Below are 22281 nucleotides of genomic sequence, written 5' to 3' on the forward strand. Positions count from 1 at the left end.
AGGAGCAAGATTGTGTTCTTCCATCCATAGATGACTCTTTCCCAAATTAGTCATGATTTTTCTTTCCTTTAAGCCATCATTTTGAGTATGCCTTAGTCATTGCCATGCTAAATAAAAGTGAGCGGAGGTGGCAACATGGCAGGAAATGACTCCTTATTAACATTCTTTTCTAATGTTCTTTCATAAAATGCTTTTTCTTTTCTTTTCTTTCTTTCTTTCTTTTTTTTTTTTTTTTTTTCTAATCTCTCTCAATTCTAGCCTGAGTGTCTATTTATCAGTATTTCTTCCCTTGGGTCAAATGATGAGTCTTGACACTTTATACTTGTAGGCACCAATTTCTTTTAGTGTATTAATATCAAGCAAAATGATTTCTGCCCTTAAGGTTTTATCTTCTGCGTTATTAGTAACACTAATCAATTGATCGCCTGTCCTTGCCTTCCCACCTTACCATTTTGTTCAAAACCCATCTAGCATTCATTGGTACTCATTTCCAACAAACAAAAATTAATAGAATAATTGCTATTTATTATGGCAAACAAAACATTAATTAAAAATTATGAACAGTTTTTAGATTAGGTTAATAGCCAGCAAAATAACTCTGGTCTTGCCAAAGTTTCATAATATAATTGTTTCAGTTAAAGGAAATAATTCTTTCCAACCTTTTATACAGCATTAAGATGTTCCCCTGAATTATTTGAACATTGCTGTATTTCTGGCATAGGACTCGGTCCATTACTTGACATATTAAAGTGCTTAATAAATGTTTGAGTGACAGACTAGTGAAGTAATGATATGGCTGGATAAATGATATGTATAAAATAGTGTGCCATTTTACTTTCCTAGATCCTGGGTAACTGCCCATATTTCTAGTTGTTGAAAGATCTCTCCTAATCAAAATTATTCTCTACCACTGTCAATCTTCAGTTGGGGCTTCCTATTACCAAAAATAACTCAGTGCTCTAAGTATTTAGATATAACACACAGAGAAAAACCACTGGAATATTTGGTAAGGGACCTGTGACCCCTGGAGGCATTTTGTGTAGGACTCTGATATGTGTTTCAATGATTCCTTATTCTACCTGGATGACCAAGGTGGCCTTCTGGGGGTCTGGTGGTGGTGAATTTTATTTTAAAAATTTATGGATTCATCAACCATGGCTTTTGCTAGACTATGGCTTCCCCCCCCGCCCCCTTTTAACAGTGTTTTCAGGCTGGCACACATCACAGTATAATAGCTGTGATATTGAGAAAAAAGATTGCTTACAACCATTTTCAACATACACTACACGTTCCCCCCCCCCTTTGGTTGCAAATGTCCCCTTTTTTTTTACTTTATAAAATCTCAAGAAATAAACTTTCACAAGTGTTTTATTCACAACCAAATTTTTCCTGTTATGTTAGAATGCGATTGTATTTTTCAAAAGGCCAAAAAAAGAAAATAACCCACCATTATTCTAGGCCATTTTGGTAATACTTTTCCTTTATATTTCTTTTTGGTCTTTTTCAACTTGGTTTCCATGTATTTACTTTGACTTGTTTGAATTTCTACTAAAACCAAAGGGCAAAACCTACTAAAAACAAAGGACAAAATTGTTTTAATTAAAATCCAGACTCTGAATACAGTTACCCATATAGATGAATCCTTTTTCCTTAAGTATTCTACTCTTCCATGAGGACAAAAATCACTTGATCATCTAAAAAACAGTAATATTATTTAGGAAATAAAAACTGGATTCTATACAGGCCCCCATTAATTTTACTTCTTTTAGAATTTTAATAAATATTCATTTGCACATTGCTGGCAAAAAAGAACTTCTCTAATAAGTTATTTCCCAAAATTTGCTCCTTGAAACACAAGTTTGGTGTTGCATGAGCCTAGGATCCCATAGCCAAATATATTTGGGAAATATAATATTGTTTCTACACCATTGGGAAATTTGTTGCACACATCCTGGGTAAGTTGAAAAGTGGGCTTCATTTTTGCCAGCATTGAAGTCATTTGGACTTGGAGTGACTCCTTTTGAAGAGACAGGAACAAAAAGATCTTCAAATAGTCTGGACTTTGTACTTAGTATTTTCATCTTCGAGTTAATATTTACCACCATCCTTCTGTTTTGATACTTGTGACAGTCCCACATGCAGAGGCAGATGAACATTTTGTGGGGCCTGAAGTGTATACAATTTTGGAGTCCTTTGTGAGAAAAAGAATACAAATTTATTCTACTTTTACAAACTTTATATAAACCTATGACAATGTGAACACACTTCTGGGGACCATCCCAGGGCCTTGGAAAGGCTCATGCAAGCAAGGGGCCCTGAAGTTTAAGCTTTGTGAGTTATGTGCTAAATCTGCAACATCCCACTTGGAAAACAATATTATACTTTATAATATTGTTTCAGCCTCATTCTGTCCGGTCCTTCTGCCCACCTGACACACATCCTACATTTTCAGAGTTGACAGATTTAACAATAAAAATATGTGATACCCAGTTTGAATTTCAGATTAAGTATAAATTTTTTTAGTATAAATATATCTCAAATGTTGCATGTGACATACTAAGAAAATTGTTCATTGTTTATCTGAAATTAACTGATATCTTGTATTTTACCTGGCAACCTAAGCTTTCTAGTCAAAAGAGTTTACATTAGGACTTTTCGGAAAATGATACAGTCTTTTATACTCTATGACTTGGTTCAAGTTTCTTTGTGAAAAGGCCCTCATGGGATACCTGTTACAAATATAGATTCCTAAGCCCTCCCCCTTGTAAGTTTAACAAGCTTTCCAGGTGAGTCTTATCAACATTCAAACTTGGCAAATATGGCCTTAATTCAGATACTTTCTTTTCTTCAGCCTGAAGTGTTCTTGCCCATTCTAATCATCCAGATTTTCAGGCCTAGTGATAAGAAGCTGTCTCTCATCATCACCTTCTTTCCTGGGCAGACTTAATCCAGCTACTCTCAGAATGCCTGCTGTTGTGACATACTTCTATTGTAGCAGTTTGCAAAGTGAAATTGTGGTTCCCCACACCATTAGCAACAGCATCATCTGGGAACTTGTAAGAAACAAACTTTTGGACCTCATTCCAGACCTATTGAATCAGAACTCTGAAGGTGTGGCCTAGCAATTGGTGTTTAAACAAGCCTTTCAAGTGATTTTGATGTACCCTTAAATTTGAGAATAATTACTCTATGTTAACACCCAGTACTTTTGTTACAGTTAAATACAGCTGTCTTACCTCTAGTTTGCTAGTCTAAATTCCTTAATGGGTAGCAGCTGCTTGGATTCCTCTTTGTATTCATTCTCAGGGCCTGGCACATGGAGAGTATTTAAAATTTTTGTTGAATAAAAGATTTGGTGAGTAATGAGTCAATGGATAATTATGTTTTTTTTTTATTGTAGTTTTGTTTTCATTTTTCCCCCTTTTCAGTAAGCTGTCTAGTAAAAGCCGTAACCCACAGTGTATAACGTAAAACTAGGTGGGTGGTCAAGGCTCTCTGGGATCCTATTATGTGGTATTGTGGCTCCAAGATCCAACTGTTTTTACGTTTTCTCAATCTATCATTTGCTTTTTTGTCCTTTATTATTTCAGTTGTTCTGTAAACTTTGGAGGAATACAAAGAGTTCATAGGAATGACCATCTCTGGTCATTTTATAGATATATGCTAATGTTAAGGAGCATATATAAATATCTACATATATGTGTGAAATGTTTGATGGGACAACTATTCCATAGCAAAAGTACTGAATTAGAGACAGATCATCTACTGAATTATGCTATGTGTGTAATATTTGTGAAAATTTTGTCTTACGTACATATCCAACATTAACCAATGCTGATGGTTAAAAATTACAATATCTATCTTTATGACAAAATAAAGGTATATGCCTTACACAAGTCTATCTGAGCAGATGATGGAAGCCTGGTTCTCTAATTGTGGAAGGAATGGTGACCTTGTTTCTATGCACAAATCACCTGGAATGTTAAATTCCCTAAAGTATAAACAAACTTTAAGAATTATTTGTTAATTAAATTGATGTTTCCATCTGTAGATCGAGATATTGTTGTTAATTCTTCAGGAATGATAGATACGTATCGATAAATGTCATACACTTGAACATCCAGCAATCTAACATAGAGAAAAGCACATAAGATCAGAGATATACTTACTTATTTTTCTAAAACTTTTGTTCTTCCTCTTTGATGTATCTTTTATTTGCTGTACTTAAATTATGTCAATAAGGTGAATCAATTAAATCAAATTTTTTCCCCAGGCTAGATATGTGGAAAAGCAAACTGACCATTCTGTAAAGATGATTTTCTGATACTTTGTGGTAACAACTGCTAATTTTGTTTATAAAAACCACAGGAACATGATTCTTAAAATATGAATTAGAATATTAGAATGAATAGATCATGCAAAGAATGATGCCTGGTTATTCCAATACTCTATCAAACCTACTAACATATTCGATTATGGGGTACCATTTGCTGATGTTTTGGAAACTCAAAAGTTCTTAAGCGTCCAGGCTACATTATGGATGTAGATTTGTGTGCCACGGAAATAACTGAATTCTTTTTGTCTTTTTTTGTCTTCAGTGCTACAACCCTATTTCATGTCATTATTACCTTTTTTCTTGGTGACTGTATCATCTTCCTAACCCTTTCTTTGGTCCAGGTTTCTCATCTCCAATCTACCTCTATCATATCATTGTAGACTAATATTTCTAAATCCCACCTCTAATAATAAATAGGGTAATTCAAAAGTCCATCAAATTAAATATGAATTCTTCAGTATGACATTTGTGGGTTCCTCTACTAAACTTTCTGCTTATGCAAATTCAAATCCTCTACTGGAAACATGGACTCAAAGTAAATCGAGTTCATTAATCCAGATACACAGTCTATGCTTTTGTTTCTTAATGACTTTGCCTAGGCTATGCACACTACATGGATGCTCAGGTCAAAAACCTAACTCCACCTTAAGTGCTATCTTAAATAGCATGTATTTCTGCCAGGTTTGGCTCTAGTGAAAATAATCTATCTGCCCTCTCAGTACCCTCTGTGGGATTCTTTACAAGCTGTTACTTGTATTCTAGTCATGGATATCATAGTTGCCTATGTCTTGGGGCTTTTATGTCTTCACTCAATATAAGGGGTTTATCAGCATTTATCTGATTAAATTTGTTAACATGGTGGCCTAAGCCACCATGTTTCAAATTTAGCCACACATTGAAATCACTAAGGGAATGTACAAAAATATTGAGACCTGAGTCCCACTGGTAGAGATACTGAATTTGCTTGGCAAGTAGTCTGTTCATTGAAATTAAAAAAAAAAAAATCTCAAGGTCACTCTTATATGCAGCAAATTTGAGGACCAAAGGCTCTGCTAACTCTGGGATTACCCAAAATGTCGTTTGGAATGTGTATATTGACAGTCTCCTATGGCTATTTGGTTGATAGATTTATGCCCATCTTAACTCTGTGAGCAGATGAACTCTTCAATTAGATCCAAAATGTGGCTTCCCCAGACCAATTCCAACCTTATCTTTAACTCTAAACAATATTATTAGGAAATGCTTATTTCAGGTTTAAAAGTTAAAATATATTAATCCTACTTGCTAATTTTTTGGGAGCACCAATCATTATTATAATCAAGATACTAATTATAAAAAAAGAAAAGGTTAGTATATAAATTGATCAGTTTAAAATTATGTACACATATTACACTTTACTATCATCTCCAAAGTAGAAGTGAATCTTAAGCTTATGACTTAAAAATAGTTTTAAGCATTGTGACAAAGCATTGTCTTAAATTTTGCTTTTAGAAAAGGGCAGATGAGAGGAGAAAAATCTATGCAGTTCTTCTCATCACATAGAATTTGCATTTGTACAACTCTGTACAGGCATTTTCTTAAGCCTGATTTAGGATGAAAAGATGATATACTGTACCAGGGGGACATAGTACATGTTTACAGTATTTTCTTTCTTAAAATAATCTATAAAATAATAAAGGCAGGGATAACAATATCTACCCTATAAGGCAGCTGTTTGGTGAATAAAACTAATAATTTTGACAGAGATTTTTAGTTTGAGTGTATTAGTTTGAGTTGTTTTTCTAGAAGGTTTGGATTCTCTCTGATCCCTGTCCCTCTCTCATTCTTGCACATTGAAGGACATCAGGTGTTTCTGAGGTGAGCAGGTGGCCACAGGCATCTTTGACAGAATATGGATGTTCCACTATCAGGAGAATCAAACTCATGCCCTAAACTGGCTCTTGCAAACACTATATTCTAAGCAATAAAGATTAGAAATGTAGATGCTGAATTTTCTGATCCTTGACTTTAACAGGCAAAACAGAGAAGGGGGCTGTGGTGTTCATACTGTGTGAACCTTTCACTGCACTCAAACCCAAGAATATATCTCAAGACAAGCTTTCTATTCATGAACCCATTTCCAAATTCCATCCTGGTGATACTTACTTCTAATAGTCACTGGATAGAATAACCACTCTCCTCTGGGTTCCAATGATCTTGTCTGCAGTAGTCTTCACCCAGACAACCTGCTTTGTGGTCTGTGTGTCCTTGTGTATTCCATATTCTCCCAGACTCTCTGTGCCTATCAGAATTTATCCAAGCATCAGTGTGAATTATTGCATGATGCCTTTCTTGAATATCCCAGGCAGAAGTCTCCTCAACATATTTTAGGTGCCTCAAAGGCAGGGGTATGGACATTGGTATTTTTCTCTGAGCCTAGCACAGAGATAGAGATAGGTAACTTCTAAGTATTTGCTGAATAAATGAATATAATCCTAGGCAATCTAGAGGTGCTCCAGAAACCTATCCAGAGTAAAGCTTAATCCTAAAATACAACTGAATTTCTGGTTCTATTTCGAGTTAACAGCCAACATTAACTTTTGGAGATTTAGATATGCCAACATTTTTCTGACCCCTTTCAACATGTTTATTATAAAAAGACCCACAAAATAATTAAATGAACTAAAAGAACAAACAAACAAATAAAACCAAGCCTTTTAGTTTAGTTGTTTGTTTTCTTCTTCAAAAGTTTTGCATTTGGAATGCCTGGGTGGGTCAGTCAGTTAAACATCTGACTCTTGATTTCAGGTCAGGTCATGACCTTAGGGTGGTGAGATCGAGCCCCACATAGGCTCTATGCTCAGAGCAGAGTCTGCTTGAGATTATCTCTCCCCCTGGCCCTCCCCTCATTCATGCATGCATTGTCCCTCTCTCTAAAAAATAAATAAAATCCTTAAAAAATAGCTCTGATTTTTTTTACCTCTTTTTTTTTTTTTTTTTTTTTTTTTAAATCATCACTGCCCTTTGGTATTTTTTCCATGTCAAATCACATTCCCTTTTGTTTCACGGTCTAGATGTTTTAGCCTTTCAGTTTATTGGAAAGGACAGTTAGCTTCAACATAGCTGATTTTTTTTTTTTTTTTTTGTATAAGGGGCCTTATTCCTGTGTAATTGGCTATAAAAAAGAATTCCAGAAAATAAAATAAAACAAAACAACAAGGAAAACATCCAAATATAGGTCTCACTGATTGGGACTGTGAATAAGTCATTTTTCATTAGGTCATAGGCAGACAAGTCAGAGGCAGGAGGCTTCCTTAATTTATTTCATTGAATAGCTACTTGTGAGTGTCTGCTCAGCAGAAGGACCTATATTGTGTATCGTTTTCCATGTCAATTGCCATTATTAAAAGCAGTAGGAAATTCCAGCTTGCTGCCCACGTAAATAACAATGAGTAATACTTTTTCCAAACTTCAGTGCTTGTTAATATGTTCACCTGCCCAACTTAATTTTGCTAAGTTCTTGTTTCACTCCTTTCTAGCCATACTCATTCTTACCTAGAGGAAAAATAGGTTTTAGTTACTCTAAAAAATTATTTTAAAAATGAGAAAGAGTGAACATATTTAAGCAAAGGAATAAAGCAAGATAAATTAATGACTGTAATGTTAAATTGAGATAGGAAAATGGCTATTGAGTGAACTCAAACGTTTCTACACAAAATTCTGGGCACTTTTGGTTTTAAAAAATATAAAAAGGTACATATAATAAAATTAGAGTTCTGTAATTGGTCATGCAAATAATGTCAATAATGAAGTAAGTCTGAAATGATAGGTTTCTAAAGTGGATTGTGGATTATTAAATTGTTTCAGCATAATTTTGGCATCAAGTTCACTTAAATCCCGGTTTATTATCTATGTATTCCTTGTAGTTGCACCACATTATTCATCAGAATACACAGTGAACTTGGATATTCAAAGATTTAACATTCTTGGTTTTAATGACTTAGACGTGGTGCTAATAGCTCATGAATAATTTTGCTCAGACTTGGAACTGTATCACATGCATACACGATAGGGGATGTACTTTGTGTGGGAGCCTGTGTGCTGCTTGAGAGACACCAACCTATTTATTATTGTCTTCATCCCTGTAGCTCTCACATGATAAGAAAATTGTTGGTTCAAGCACCTTTACAATTTATGTTCTTATAGTAATACAATATAATGCAGTGAGAAGTCGTAGGCAGAAATTTTTTTGAACTGATTATAAATTGCCTTAGACATGAATTAATTCATTTATTAGGGTTCTTAAAGGGCCATCGTCATATTGTACTAACACATTACTAATTCATATGTTATAGATATTTGTGAACTTAGAGATTCAAAAAAATATGTTTCAGAAATGCCAAGGTATTTTGTATTTGCTTCAGAATGCCTTATCTTAACCATGTAGAAATAATGATATATATTATCATAATATTTTTAAAATGCACTTACTCATACATTTTAAAAGGATAAAATTTATAATTTTTAGAAGTTGTGATTCAATAAAAGACTAAAGAAGTATAGGTTTTTATGTTACAAGGTGATGTCATGAGATATTAGGATTAAGAAGTTTGATGGTAGCCTAGAGGAATCTTTCCTTAAAGGATAGGAAGCCCAGAGGCACCTGGGTGGCTCAGTCAGTTAAGTGTCTGTCTTAGGCTCAGGTTAGCTCATGTCATGATCCTAGGGTCCTGGGATGGAGCCCCATATTGGGGTGCCTACTCAGCGGGGAGTCTGCTTCTCCCTCTCCATCTGCCACTCCTCCACTCATGCTCTCTCTCTCTGTCAAATAAATTAATAAAATCTTTTTTTAAAGGATAGGAAGTGCAAATATCTCACTGATATTAGATGAAGAAGATGAAAAATTATAATATTCTGTAGAGCACTTAATATTAATAGGAAATTACAGTGAATCTATGAATAACCTAGTTTGCAGCATTTGGGATTGCAATCTAGAAGAACTAGCAGTTAACTGACCCCAGGAAGTAAAGAGTAACCACCAGTGTCACCTATCACTATTTTAATATGCTAGCTGTTCGCCATTATGACTAATGGACATAGATTTTTTGTTGTTGTTAAAATAAAAGGTCAACATAGCCAGAAGTACTGTAAGTAATTTTGCCTAGTGGCATTATAGTAAGTATAACTGAGATGACATTTTTGTAAGCAGCTAAGAACTTTATTGTTATTTTTCTTAATGTTTTTACCTTTAGGCTTTAGATCATAGATTTATCAAACAATGCAATCCTGAGGAATTTAACTAAATTATTATATCTCCATGTATCCAAAGTATGAAAAGAATAATGAAATTACAAGGAGTTATTTGCAATGTAACTTTCCTTGACTAGCTTATGAGATTAATTATTAAATGTATTTTTACCTGTGCAAATCTATGGGAAATTATTTATTTCTTTACTTTTATTATAGTTAGAAAAGCCTAGTTTATAATTTTTCTTCACTTATAGAGACAAATTTTGATAATGTACCAAATTCAGCTAATTTGGAAATTTCTGAAGGACTCCTGTAAGAACATTTGTTTCATAGTAAGATCTAAAAGGGCACTCAGGCGGTTCCCTCCTTTGAAGACATATGAAAATATAACTTTTTTAGATAAATTTTTTTTGATATTGACGTTTTTGTTCAAAATTCTTTTTCAAGCATTCTTCAATACATAGCTTTGGTGTTAGAGCGCAAGGTACCATATGACAAAGCAGAGAACTTTACGTGGTGTATTAGTGTATTTGCACTATTTTACAAGTGAGAAATGAGGCTGTTTTCATGAACAGATGTAGTAAGAAACTATGTCATAGAACATTAGAAAAGAGACTGTTCTTATAGGGAAAGTGCCTGTCTGCTATGAGATTTATTTTTATTTTTTAAAAGATTTATTTACTCATTTGAGACAGAGAGCAAGCATATGTACAAGTGAGTGGGGGGAGGGGTAGAAAGGAGAGACGATCCTCCAGCAGATTCCCTGCTCAGCACAGAGTCCAACGTAGGGCTATGAAATTTGTATTGAGGACCTCTTGGGTGGCTCAGCAGTTGAGCATCTGCATTCCCCTCAGGTTGTGATCCTGGAGTCCCCAGATCGGGTCCACATTGGGCTCCCTGCATGGAGCCTGCTTCTCCCTCTGCCTATGCGTCTCTCTCTTTGCGTCTCTCATGAATAAATAGATAAAATCTTAAAAAAAAAGAGAGATTTGTATTGATAAGACACTGGGTCTCATAATATCACACTTTTCATCGTTCCTCTTTGTTATGGAAATTAGCATTCTGTTTTGCCAGGAAAGCAATTGGGCTTTTTCTTTTAGGAAAGAAAGGGAAATAAAGTGCTCAGCTTCTACTTTCATTTTTCGAGCTAGTCTATACATGGGCGAAGATTCTTCCGAGTAGTTTTCTTCTCACTGATTCTAACGTTTCCAAAAGTGACCTATGTTTCAGAATCCTAATTTAGGCAAAAATAATAGTGAAGGTATCCAGTGGAAAAGAAGACCTAAGTAAAATGCCAGATACTATTAACTTTGTCTCTATTTGCTTAGGGTAAATGAACAAACAAATAAATTCAGATTTCCCTCCATTGAGAAGAAGTGCACTTGAGTTTTTACTGAGTTACTCACAGATTTTTTGATTGTGTACCTCCCTAGGTAGACCACTGCCTCAAAGTCAATGTCAGGGGATTCTTTTTCTGAACCAAGCTCCATGTTCTGGGATGTCTGTAGAGAGATAACGAAACAACAGCCCTGAGAGATTTCACATTGATGAACATTGCATTGACCAGAATGCACAAGTAGGACTGCATATGGGGTATTCCTTTTACATTTAGATGGTCTAAACTTAGAAAATGAAAGGACAAAAAAAAAAAAAAAAAAAAAAAAAAAAGAAAATGAAAGGGCATCAGGGAGATGTGAGAAGTAATATTGGTTTGTGGCTTTAATATATTGCCATTTAATCAAAGGTTGCATTCCATTTTGTCTTTAAATATTCTTATGAGGTAGCTTGGAGAGATCTCTGCCCTTTTCAAGCTGTGATAGATTTCCTATTTAAGAACAAGAAAATCTATTGCTGAAAAATATGCATAATTAACATGAAAGTATAATAAAGTTGCTGATTAACCTCTGCTAATACTTTGGGATCATTGCATTGGTGAGGTTAGGGTCTAATTTATCATTACTCAGTGGTTGTATGAGAAGATGCCAGAATTTCCCAATTCTACCTCAAAATAGATGCTGTGCATTGCATCTGGGCATGACAGAATATGACAGTTTGGTCTTTTTCTAGCTCTTTCACTGTGGCTACCAAATACCTGGTGAATTAGCCAAGTAGAATGATGGAAGGTATTTTAGTTTCCAGGTAGAGATTCTACTAACCATCTTACATTAGATAATTTAAATGCTCCCCACAACATAGCATAGGCTGCCTCTGCCCAAATCCAAGTTAATAAATCTATACAAGACTGGAAAGCAACACACTCATAATAAGCTCTGTATCTTATCCATGGCAGGCTCTCCTAGTTACTCCCAGAGTTCTTATTTCTCCTCTTATCTGACAGAGCCCTGTGGGTAATGGGGTTGTTCTAATAACTATGGAAACAGGAAAACCATACCATTCTGCTATCTGGCTATGACATTAGCCATGTGAGAAACCAGAGCACAGCTACAAGTAACTTCTAAAAACCCTAGTTGGAATAAATACAAACATGTGACATGGAACAGGAATCCTATGCCCTGGGGATGATGCTCTCACTCCTCTGTTTCTAAAGTTTCTTTCTGATTTGTAAGGCTTCATAATTAGCATGACCCTTGAACACTATCTTAAGGAAAACTTCAGCTGGGAAAAATAGTAGGGACTGGCTTTCTATAATTTATAGAAGTGCAAAATTAGCCATGATTTTTTAAATAAATATTTTAATATTATATAATATTTTAATAAATATTATATTAAAAATATCTACCTTATAGAAGTTCTCAGTTTAGGATATAAGTTCATTTAATTTTGATAACATCTTTAAAGGTGCAGAAGAGATATAATTATCCACAGACTAGTCATCTGTACTATTCTAGTATATGGTTTTTGACCGTATATATTTCTGTCTTTAAATAGTTTTCCATTTTATAAAAAAAGTAAGTGACTTCTCTAGGAGTAACAGAGAGGTCCACATGAAGTACAGAGAAAACATCAAAAAATTATTTGTTATGTTTCAAAGATACACAAAATCAAAGAATGCCAGCAGCCATCTCTGGGAATGAATAATGCCTATCTGGGTGCTTACTTGAAGCTTCTTTTCAAGGAGTCTCCCTAGTACTCCACTTTTTCCCACTGAAAAATTTATGTCTCTGGTTCATGCATGGAAATTCAGGAGCACTTCCTTGCAAAGATCAGGTTATGAATTTGACAAATGAGAAGGCAATCTTCAAGTGAAATATATTTGCATATGATCAATTTTACTAGCAGTTTTATAATCTGTAGTGTTGAGGCACCATGCAATTCTCTGTGCTATATCCTAAATTCTAAAATATATGGAATTTCCCTACCTATTCTATCACATCTACTTATAGACACCTTGATTTCTAGGCATGTGGGCTCATTTCTCAGGATTCCTTCAAACTTATTTCAAATGTTACCTGACCCAACTACACAAAACTTTAAACACAGAGCACCACCTCTTCCCCTTCTAACTAAAACATGATGGTGGGCCTGACCTTCCCATTTAGTTTAGAAATCAAAGAAATTTCCTGCTATTAAACCTACAGATAGTTCTTCCCATGGTAGACCTGATGCACAGAGTCTTTGTTGCTTTCATTTATGATCTTGCAGCTTTCATTTGGATAAATACATTTAGAATCATGATTTTGAAGACAGTCTAGTAAGAAAAAAATTAGCTCATTTCCCCTATACAATATATTGGCAGATCATTGCTTAAAAGGGTTTTTGTAAATCCCTGTACTGCAGTGATGATGCTGAATCTTATTTTCAATTCAAATGGGGAGATTCCAAGGGCATATCAATTCAGCTATAGACAGGTTTTGAGTCAATGTCATAAAATTTGTCACAAAATTATTTTGTAACACACATAAAGACATAATTTTTGTTTCTTTGTTTTGTTTTTGAAGGGAATAAAAGTGCTTCTTTTGGAAAAAAATGACAGTTTTTGGGTTCACATTTGAAAGGATTATCAATACCATTGGCAGACACCAAAAGAACAGAGAGATCCCTCTAGAAAGAGTTTGAGCAAAATCATTGAGTTCTCCAACTCACAGGAGAAAAGATCTAAATTCCAGTCTCAAGGTGTTGTATTTTCTGGTTCACCATGAGATCAGCAAACATAAGACATTAAAGTATGAGTAATTACTGACTAACACAGGATCTGCTATGTCGTTTACCTGGAAGCCAGATTTAGCCTCTAGGATTTTCCAGAGGACATTCAAGAAGAGGTTGCTACCATTGACACCCAGGAAAGGCAATTTTTAAATTGTTCCCCTTGGGATGAAACTTTCTGTGAACTTTAGGCCTTTGGGACAAAACCTACAAGGCATTTATGAATAGCTGATATGAGAATTTTAATAAAAGTTGCAATAATCATGAAAATAGTGTTTTTAAAAATCTATGTACTATTAGTAACAATGCATGCATAGTGCCAGGCATTCATAACTATTTGGTTATAAAAATATGTGACTGTAATTATGGTACTTACAGTCAACTTATAAAAATACATGTAATTCTGAATGGCAATAGTTAATCCCTAGCTCTAACCATGAACCTGGAAGGATTAGAGGATTATTATGGGAAAGTGCATGGGTAATTACAAAATGGACAAAGCTCTCACCCTCTCGAATTCAACATTCAAGAATGGCTATTCTAGTATTGTAGGAGCTTCATTTGTCCGAATTCTTCTACCCTCACAAGGTAAAACCCAAATTATGTGGAAATAAATAGGGACCAAATGGGAAAGGAACACATGATACAACCTTGGTGAAGAATAATTCTTTCATAGAATATTCATGCACAACTGTCAGAGAGGTTTCACTTCCCATGGAAAAATACAAGAGATTATACTTAAGCATACCTTTCATTTAAAAATGTTAGGCATGGGGGTTAACCAAATCTTTCCATAATTTAGGTGAGTACCTTTTTGGAGCTTATTAACCATTGTGGAGAATGGAGTTCTTATGCCATTTTCTACTTCAAATTTATATTCTGATGGAAGAAAACAAATCCACATTGCAGTTTAAATTCAGAAAAGGTAGTTTTGTTTTTTTTTTTTTTTACAAACTTTTAAAATCTCTCGCTTTAAGAGAAAAACACATTTCAGCAAAATACAATATTCGACATATATGAGATACTTCCCATGGGTTCTTTTCTTCCAGGAGTTGATCGGTCATCTTCCAGCAGTAGGTATGTTCTCAATTTGAACACCATCATATTTCACAAATGGACAAAATTATGGCAGTAAACTTGAAAAAGTAGGGAGAGTTGCACATAAGCTACCAGAAAAGGCAGAGGTTGGGCATTACCTGCAAATCATGATCTCATATGTTAAAATGTATCTTGGCATTCAGTAATTGGAATTTTTGGAAATATCTGTTGCACAGTGAGGTTGGGAGGTCAGATGATGCTCATTTAGATTCCTTACAGGCTTAAATTATTTCCTGAGACTGAGCAGGGGCATTTTGGGTGATAGATTAACTCTTCCAGAACAAGAAATTCCATTTCAATAAATTATTGCTCCAGTTCACTAAAGAGTACCATGGTGTCCTGGAAAAGAACGTCCCTTCCAAAATTCCACCCCTCTAGTCACTCGAACAATGGGAAATTCACATTTACCATACTCACTTTGATCCTTGAAGTCATAAGCAAAAAAAGAACTGTTTTCCCTCATCCAGAGGCTGTCTAGATGGAGATATGATTTTGGAACTGCCCTGGTGGTTTGGCAAACTATGCCACCATCCTCATATGCATTTGGCAACTGGCATGCTTGATTCTTTCTTTATAAATCAGCCTGCCAATCTTCCTTGAGTGTGGCATCGTCTAAATTAATCAAGAAATAAATGACCCTAATAGGCAAGCTTTTTATAGCTTGGTAAATGAATGGAGAATGGCATACCTCAGGAAGAAATGGAGTAATAGTTAATAAAATGTCTCAGCTGATTATGGCCATCTTTTGAAAGGGATGAAAGGCAAATCTTCACAAGTGGTGAGTAAACTATGAAAGAAGAATCCTCCTCCCTCTTCCCAAAACCCAACTCTCCAGAAATTTCTACTTCAGATATGAGATCATGGTCTGCAGGTCTACTAGTGTCAAATACCATTTCATTCTAGCAGAGCCATTCAGGAGGCAAAAGGCTAGGGATATCTGTGACATGAACTTAACAAATGATGTGAGAACAATAGCTATGCTTATCGCAATTGTTTTCCATACTCGATCTATTGATACTCTGCCCACATGAATGCAATTGAGAAGACATGAATCATTCTAATAGAAACTCAGTAACCTCAAGGTAGGACAAAGCAAACTTCATTTACTAAAATAAAATTTGGTTAAATGGTTTTCATTTTAGGGGCAGTTCTTTCCCTTAATATCCTGATAAACTCCTTATTCAGAAAGTACATTTGTTTTGTCATTTTGTTACTTCATTAATCTATTGACTTCATTTCCAAAGACTGTAACCAGAATTAAATGGTCTGTATCTCTTTTCTGAACCTAACTGAGTCCAGGAGGTTTTTCCTTTTCTTCCCCCATTCCTCAGATTTTAATATTTTAGATTCAATTAAAATATACAACCAAAGTTGATGGGAAACAGTAGCTCTCTTCCAGGTAAGAGAGGTTACTAAAAGATTTTATAGTCACTGGACATTTGTTCAGTCCTACCTGAAAATTAACTTATTTTACTGCTTGGCATGGGAAAAGGCATTTTCTAGTAATTTTCTGTGACAGGAAGCACAGCATTAATATTAATCCATGTAAGCACCCAACAGACTAAATCTATCTGCTGGGGAGCAGTTTGACATGTTAACTCAATGAAAACATTTACTTCGGTACTTTTTAGGAGAGAATTCAGCAGCAGTTACAGTTAATATGCCACCTTGGAGAGCTACGAACACCCTACGTGATGGCCAACCGAGGAACACTTTCCAGGTCACAAGAACAATGATATTGCAAGAAGCTACAAAACAATATTGCAGTAGTTATAGTAACCACTACTGTAGTGATCATGGCCTGATCAATGTGCCAAATATTAATGCAAGGAGCACACTAGACTTTATAGGATTAGGATATTTTCCTTATGCTAAGAACCAGTTGGTGGTGCATGATGACTGGTGATGATACATTTATTCTGTTTCATTCTATGACGCCTCCTAGTTAGATCTCCTTTCTCCTACATTAATTATCTGTATTCCATGGCAGTATATTTTCATCATCTAAAATGAGAGCACTATAACTATGGTATTTCCCAGCTGTCTTTCACACACACACACGTACACACATGCACGATTACACACATGTATGGACAATATGTATAAAATGCTCATTTTCAGTGGGTAAGCTCTCTGAAGGCAGTCAAATCAGCCTTCCCAAATATAGAGAATCATTCAATGCCGATGAAAAGCCTTATCAACTATTTAGCTCCAACATGAAATTTTAACACTTGTCCATGCAGTGATTGATTTAAATGCCTTTTGTGTTTTTTTACTAAAGTCATCCAAAGCTGGAATCTCAAAGTCTGACATCATATGTAGAATTGAATAGGCTCACATCTCTGTTTTTCTTCTTTTTTCACACAGTTGACTAAAACCCTTGCTGTTGAAACATGAGTTGACTTTGAATTGCCATTAATTCGTCTATATTTGGCTAAGGCTGATTTGACTTTTTAGAGAAAGGCCAGCCCATCTGCAAATGGACACTTTCTTCCACACAAACATCAATGTGCACTAAAGACAAGTCTAGGTATATGTATATATGGCATATATACATATATATGTACATGTAAAATGGATTGGGAAGTCCTTTGGTTTAGACAGGATTAAATATGTACTTCCCAAGTGCATAGGTTTCCTTTGACCAACCTGTTCAAAACACAAATAAGAGAAGTGCCATGGCAATTTTGACATTTCCTATCATCTTCCCTATTTAGAGGCCTCCTTTCCTCTCCTCTCCATTTTTTTTAAGCATTCTATTTTTGAAAGCAATTAGAGCTTTTGGCCTTCTAACACCCCATTGGTTTGTCCATTCCTTGGAAGAGCTCCAAGATCACATCCACAAACTTATCTTTAGTGGAGAACAAGGTTGCAAAGAACATTTCCCTCCTCCTTGATTCTGTCTTCCCCCCAAGAAGTGGACACCTTGATGTGTCATGAACAATTCACTCTTGATCTGACTTTCCTTGTTACCCCTGGCCAGCCCAAGCATCTGAGGTCTGAGCTCTACTCTCCCTGCATCATTGTGCAATACTGGAAAAGAAAAAGAATCCATTTGTCTACACCCTTCAGACTGTAGTGACATGATCAGGGTTCTCTTGAATTTCTATGCATTCAATTTCCTCTCTCTCCTTTCGTTTGGCGCGTTTCTTTTTCTTGTGGTGCTTTTTGGAAGGGGGGAAAAAGGTTAGGAACACAGGTAAGATAACAAAACAGTGCAGAAGTGTGCAACCCCCAGTGAGCAGCAAGCATTTGAACAGTGTGAAGGTCAGGTTCGAAGGCACAAATAGGAGGGGGACCAACCCAATAAGAAAAGAAGTAACATTTTGCAAAATGGCTGTCCCATGCTCTTGTAGGGAGCTTTTTATACATTGTGTTCGGGTGTGCTCAGTTGCTAATACAAATGTGTAAAGCAGTGGTGCACAGTGGTCAATGGCAAAATTTAAAGTGTAGATAAGGCACAAGATAGAAATGCAATCCATGTCGACGTTCCATAATGTCATTAAGCCCAGAACGCCCAGCTCAATTGAGGTGACGCTAAGAATTAGCCAGAAGTTTCCCAGAGGGTGGATCACTAGGAAAAAAGTCAGGATTAACACCAGGAGAACACCAAAGCCTGCAATCAGAACAGGCACTGTGACAGACAGGCCATAGTGATCCATGAACACAAAGGAGGGGTTGAACACGATGAATCGGATGCTCTTTGATAGGGACAGGGGCCTCAATTTTTCCAACACTTCTATGACTTCCTTCTGCTTGTCTCTGCTAGTCCTGGCCACCAGATACAAGCGAGAAGCAATAATGTTGTTTTCATCCCCTGCCTTGGAGAAGATGATATCGTTTCGAAAATGCTGGAATTCTGGCTTTTTTAAAAATGAACTTTGTAGGACACTGATAAAGTCACTCTTGTTATTGGCACTGATGTTGCTAACTTTCAGGAACTGGTAATACTGCTCCACCCATGACACTGCAGTGAACCCACTACAGAGTCTCCGCAGATCCTCCTGGACGCTGCTGTTCCAGTACTCCAGGGGCTCGTAGATGTAGAATCCTATCACTGGGCTGTAGTTGCTGAAATATTTCTGCTGAACCATGGCATAGGAAACGCTCGGGGAATCACTGGCTAGTAGATTGATGATGTTGGCTCTGTCACTGATCTGCAAGCACCCCATGAAGGAGAAGGAGGCATATATGAGATAGAGGATGACAACAAATGGCTTCACGTAGATATTGGTAATCCATTCATTGTAATGTTCGCGGAGGAAGTGCTGAATGAAATGGTGCTGGTAGGGGTTCGTCTCATGATGGGATGTCTGTTGATGCCCATCACTCATCACTGTCTGGAACCACACTGGTTTGCGGTCCAGGTATTCTGCAGAGGGGATCTTACAGCAAAAGATGCTATGGTAGCGGTTTTGCTCGAGTTGGCCAGCAAAGACCAGACAGGAGCCAAAGAATGAGAAAATGTAGAAGTAGTTCAACAGAATGGAGACACACATGTTCTGACAGAAGACCTTCACAGCCTCTATGTTTGTGAATGGGCTGGCACCCATGCCAAAGGTAATGAAGTACAGGGAGCTGGTCATGGTATAGGTGACCATCACATCAGAATAGGCATCTGCCACCCTGTCTTTGAAGGGCAAATTCTCTCTTGTTCTCCGCCATCCAGACAGAAGCTCAAATACTCCTTTAGTTCCATGACCTAGTTTTTTAAAAAAAGAAAAAGAATAATTGTTTTTATTTCCTCCTATGGTTCAAGTGAATTCTTTATAGATTATCTATGCTAAGCAGTGCTTTAAACTCCAGTCTGCAAAATGCTATGATCCTCCTACCAGGGTCTCAAAATTTGAGTTACACAACGGGATATATTTAGTTCCTGTGCCCACTTCGGCAAAGTCCAAATTCATTGGTATTCTGGGTAAAACAAAACATGTGTTATCTGTCTTATTGATTCAACAAGTCATAAATGCAATTAACATTATTATGTTATTTTCTCACCCTGCCCACATGTTGTCTCCCTAAATGAGTCACGAATCGCGAATGGCAGGGAGTGTCATTCATGCATCTCCAAATGCCCCTCGACACCAATTGAATGCTTGATCAACTGATGCATTGACTGATAATCCCTAACCTCCACTTGAAGCTGACTTACATACTGTTTTAGGAAATCATAAGATGATTTTAAACACTTAAAAATCACTTTACATTGATTTTACGATGTTCATAATCTGCTTGGTGGCCAAATGGCTTAGAAACCAATTCCTATAGATTTGATTAATTAACATTAGATGTGAATTGAAAAAAAAACCTGCTAGGTCACATAAAAGACAGGGCAAAACCTTCAGGGTGACAGATCACAGCAAGCATTTCCTTTGGGCTCCTCACAGAGCTTTTATTCACGCAGTATGGATGCTGACTAACGGTTGCTTCATTAAAGTGGATGGGGAATGCTTCTTTTTGATCAACTTCTGTGCACTCTTTAATAAGGGTAAAGAAGAAAAAGCTTCATTCAACAAATATTACTTGAGCACTTGCTATGTACCAAATACAGTTAGTTAGATACTGAACTGTTCCCCCGCCTCCCACCATGCTCCCCTCCCTCCAGGAACTTAACACTCTTAAGATAGTACCACTTGCTTCCTTATCAGCAAAAGTTGAAAGCCACTGGGAAAGTAAAGATATCATACCATACCTTCAATTCCCTTGTTTTTACTTCCCTGAATTAGTTCTGTCAATTACCAGCCACAATATATCAATTGCTAACTTTCTGAGTGAGTGAAAATTTCAAAGATCACTCTTGCCCTTGTCGGCAAAACGATACTACACACAACCTTTTCTATGAATGGATACAAGCTGTGTTTGGGCTCTTCTCCAAGAAATCCATTAGACAAAAATGTGGCTTGAAGGCATAAAATGACCTAGTTCAAGAAAACTCGGAAAATGGACTTTGTGCGGCACCTGAATGTTGTAGCATTTCACTTAGTAATGCTTTAACAAACATGATGGATGAAATCTTACTATAACTACTGATCTTGTGTTGTTGATAGGGTTGCTAATAAGCCTACATAATTTTTCCCATTCTTTGTTACTTTTATTTGGGACTGCGATGGCACAGTTAAAAATTATTTCTCAGCTTACCTTTCAACCAGAGGTGGCTTATGTGACATATTTCTGGGTAATGTAACTGATGGTCACCTTAAGATGGTTATTAGAAAACCAGAAGGAGCTTTGCCCTAAATGGCATCATGGAGCCACCAATAAGAGCCATAGTCTACCATCTTCTCTAAGTCTCTTTAGAGAGAGTCAAATCTCCATTTGTCTAAGCCACTGGAAGTACAGTTATTACATGCAGCTGCATCTATTCCTAACCAACAAAGTTTTTTGGGTAAGTTAACAATTCTGAAACGTGTTTTATGAGCATCTAAGAATTCTCGCTTTATAGTTAGACTATAGTATTTATGGGTTTAAATATGCCTAATACGAATATTTGATTTTAAAGATACATGGGTACACCTATATTGCGAATTTTTATTAATCATTAATTGTTATTGCATTGGAGTTCTTCTTATCCTAATTATAAAGCCTATTATCCTCCAAAGTTCTCTCTTGAGTTCTCAGTCAGAAAAGATAAGTTTATCCTAGCAAGTAGAAAGGTTAGGCAAATTACATTTAGGTATAAGATAAGTTTTTGTTTGTTTTTATTTTTTTTTTGCAGATTTTTGGGATTTAATTACTCGCCCAACATATATGTAAGTTAAGTCTAATGATTTTTTTAAGTCTACTGATTCTTGTCATTAATTCTTTATTTCTGTCTTCTGCAAGATTCCTTGACCAAAAAGAATACTTGTTATTTCATTCCCTTGATAAATATGTAATATTAGGATATTAGCTGAAGTAATTAAAATAATTCCTTAATTAGAGCTCTTCTCTTCTGAAATGAGGACTCTTGCTATCTTCGTAGTCATAAGGAGGGAAAAGGCTACATGGGGCTGCAGCTAAATTTGTCTTCCTTTGCTAATGGTCACTTTTATGGAATATTAGGTACACTATGTAGGTCAGATTGTTGCTTTATATAGTACAAAGGTCTGTACGTGTGGGAAGATGATGCTAAATCGTTTTAGGTTAAGTAACCACTCTAAGTGTGATAAAGACTGAAAACAAAATTTCCAAACTTTGCAGAGGGCATATTTTATCCCATTCACAGGTTTAGATATTTTACAGGCCATTCCTACTGATACTCATTTGATTCTCACTGTAATCTGGCCATTTCCTAGCAGTTCAGATCTATTACCTGCTTCAGCCATGGTAGCCTTTGCTCTCCCTGTGAACCCGTCCATGATCAATCCTATCTTCTTAGTTTTATTCATGCTATTTTCTCTGCCTTACAAGACCTTCTCCTCATTGCTGGTCATATGGAAATTCTGTCCATCGGTCTGCTAAGTATCAGCTCAATTCTCTAATTTGCTGGGAAGCCATCTCTGACAATTCCAGACATAATGATTTTTTCTCCTCCT

At 36.1% G+C, this 22281-nt stretch overlaps 1 protein-coding gene across 1 annotated transcript; it reads right to left on the reverse strand.

Annotated features, from left to right (window-relative positions):
* Positions 1-14085: 14085 nt before the first annotated feature.
* LOC118350503 (patched domain-containing protein 4) lies at positions 14086-22071 on the reverse strand. Its single transcript, XM_035698143.2, has 2 exons — positions 22059-22071; positions 14086-19469 (listed from the first exon to the last, which is right to left on the reverse strand). The coding sequence occupies exons 1-2, from the start codon at positions 22069-22071 to the stop codon at positions 17836-17838; spliced, it is 1647 nt and encodes a 548-aa protein (XP_035554036.1). The 3' UTR covers positions 14086-17835.
* Positions 22072-22281: the final 210 nt, after the last annotated feature.

Source organism: Canis lupus, chromosome 12 (assembly GCF_003254725.2).
Source record: "Canis lupus dingo isolate Sandy chromosome 12, ASM325472v2, whole genome shotgun sequence".
NCBI classification, from domain to species: Eukaryota; Metazoa; Chordata; class Mammalia; order Carnivora; family Canidae; genus Canis; species Canis lupus.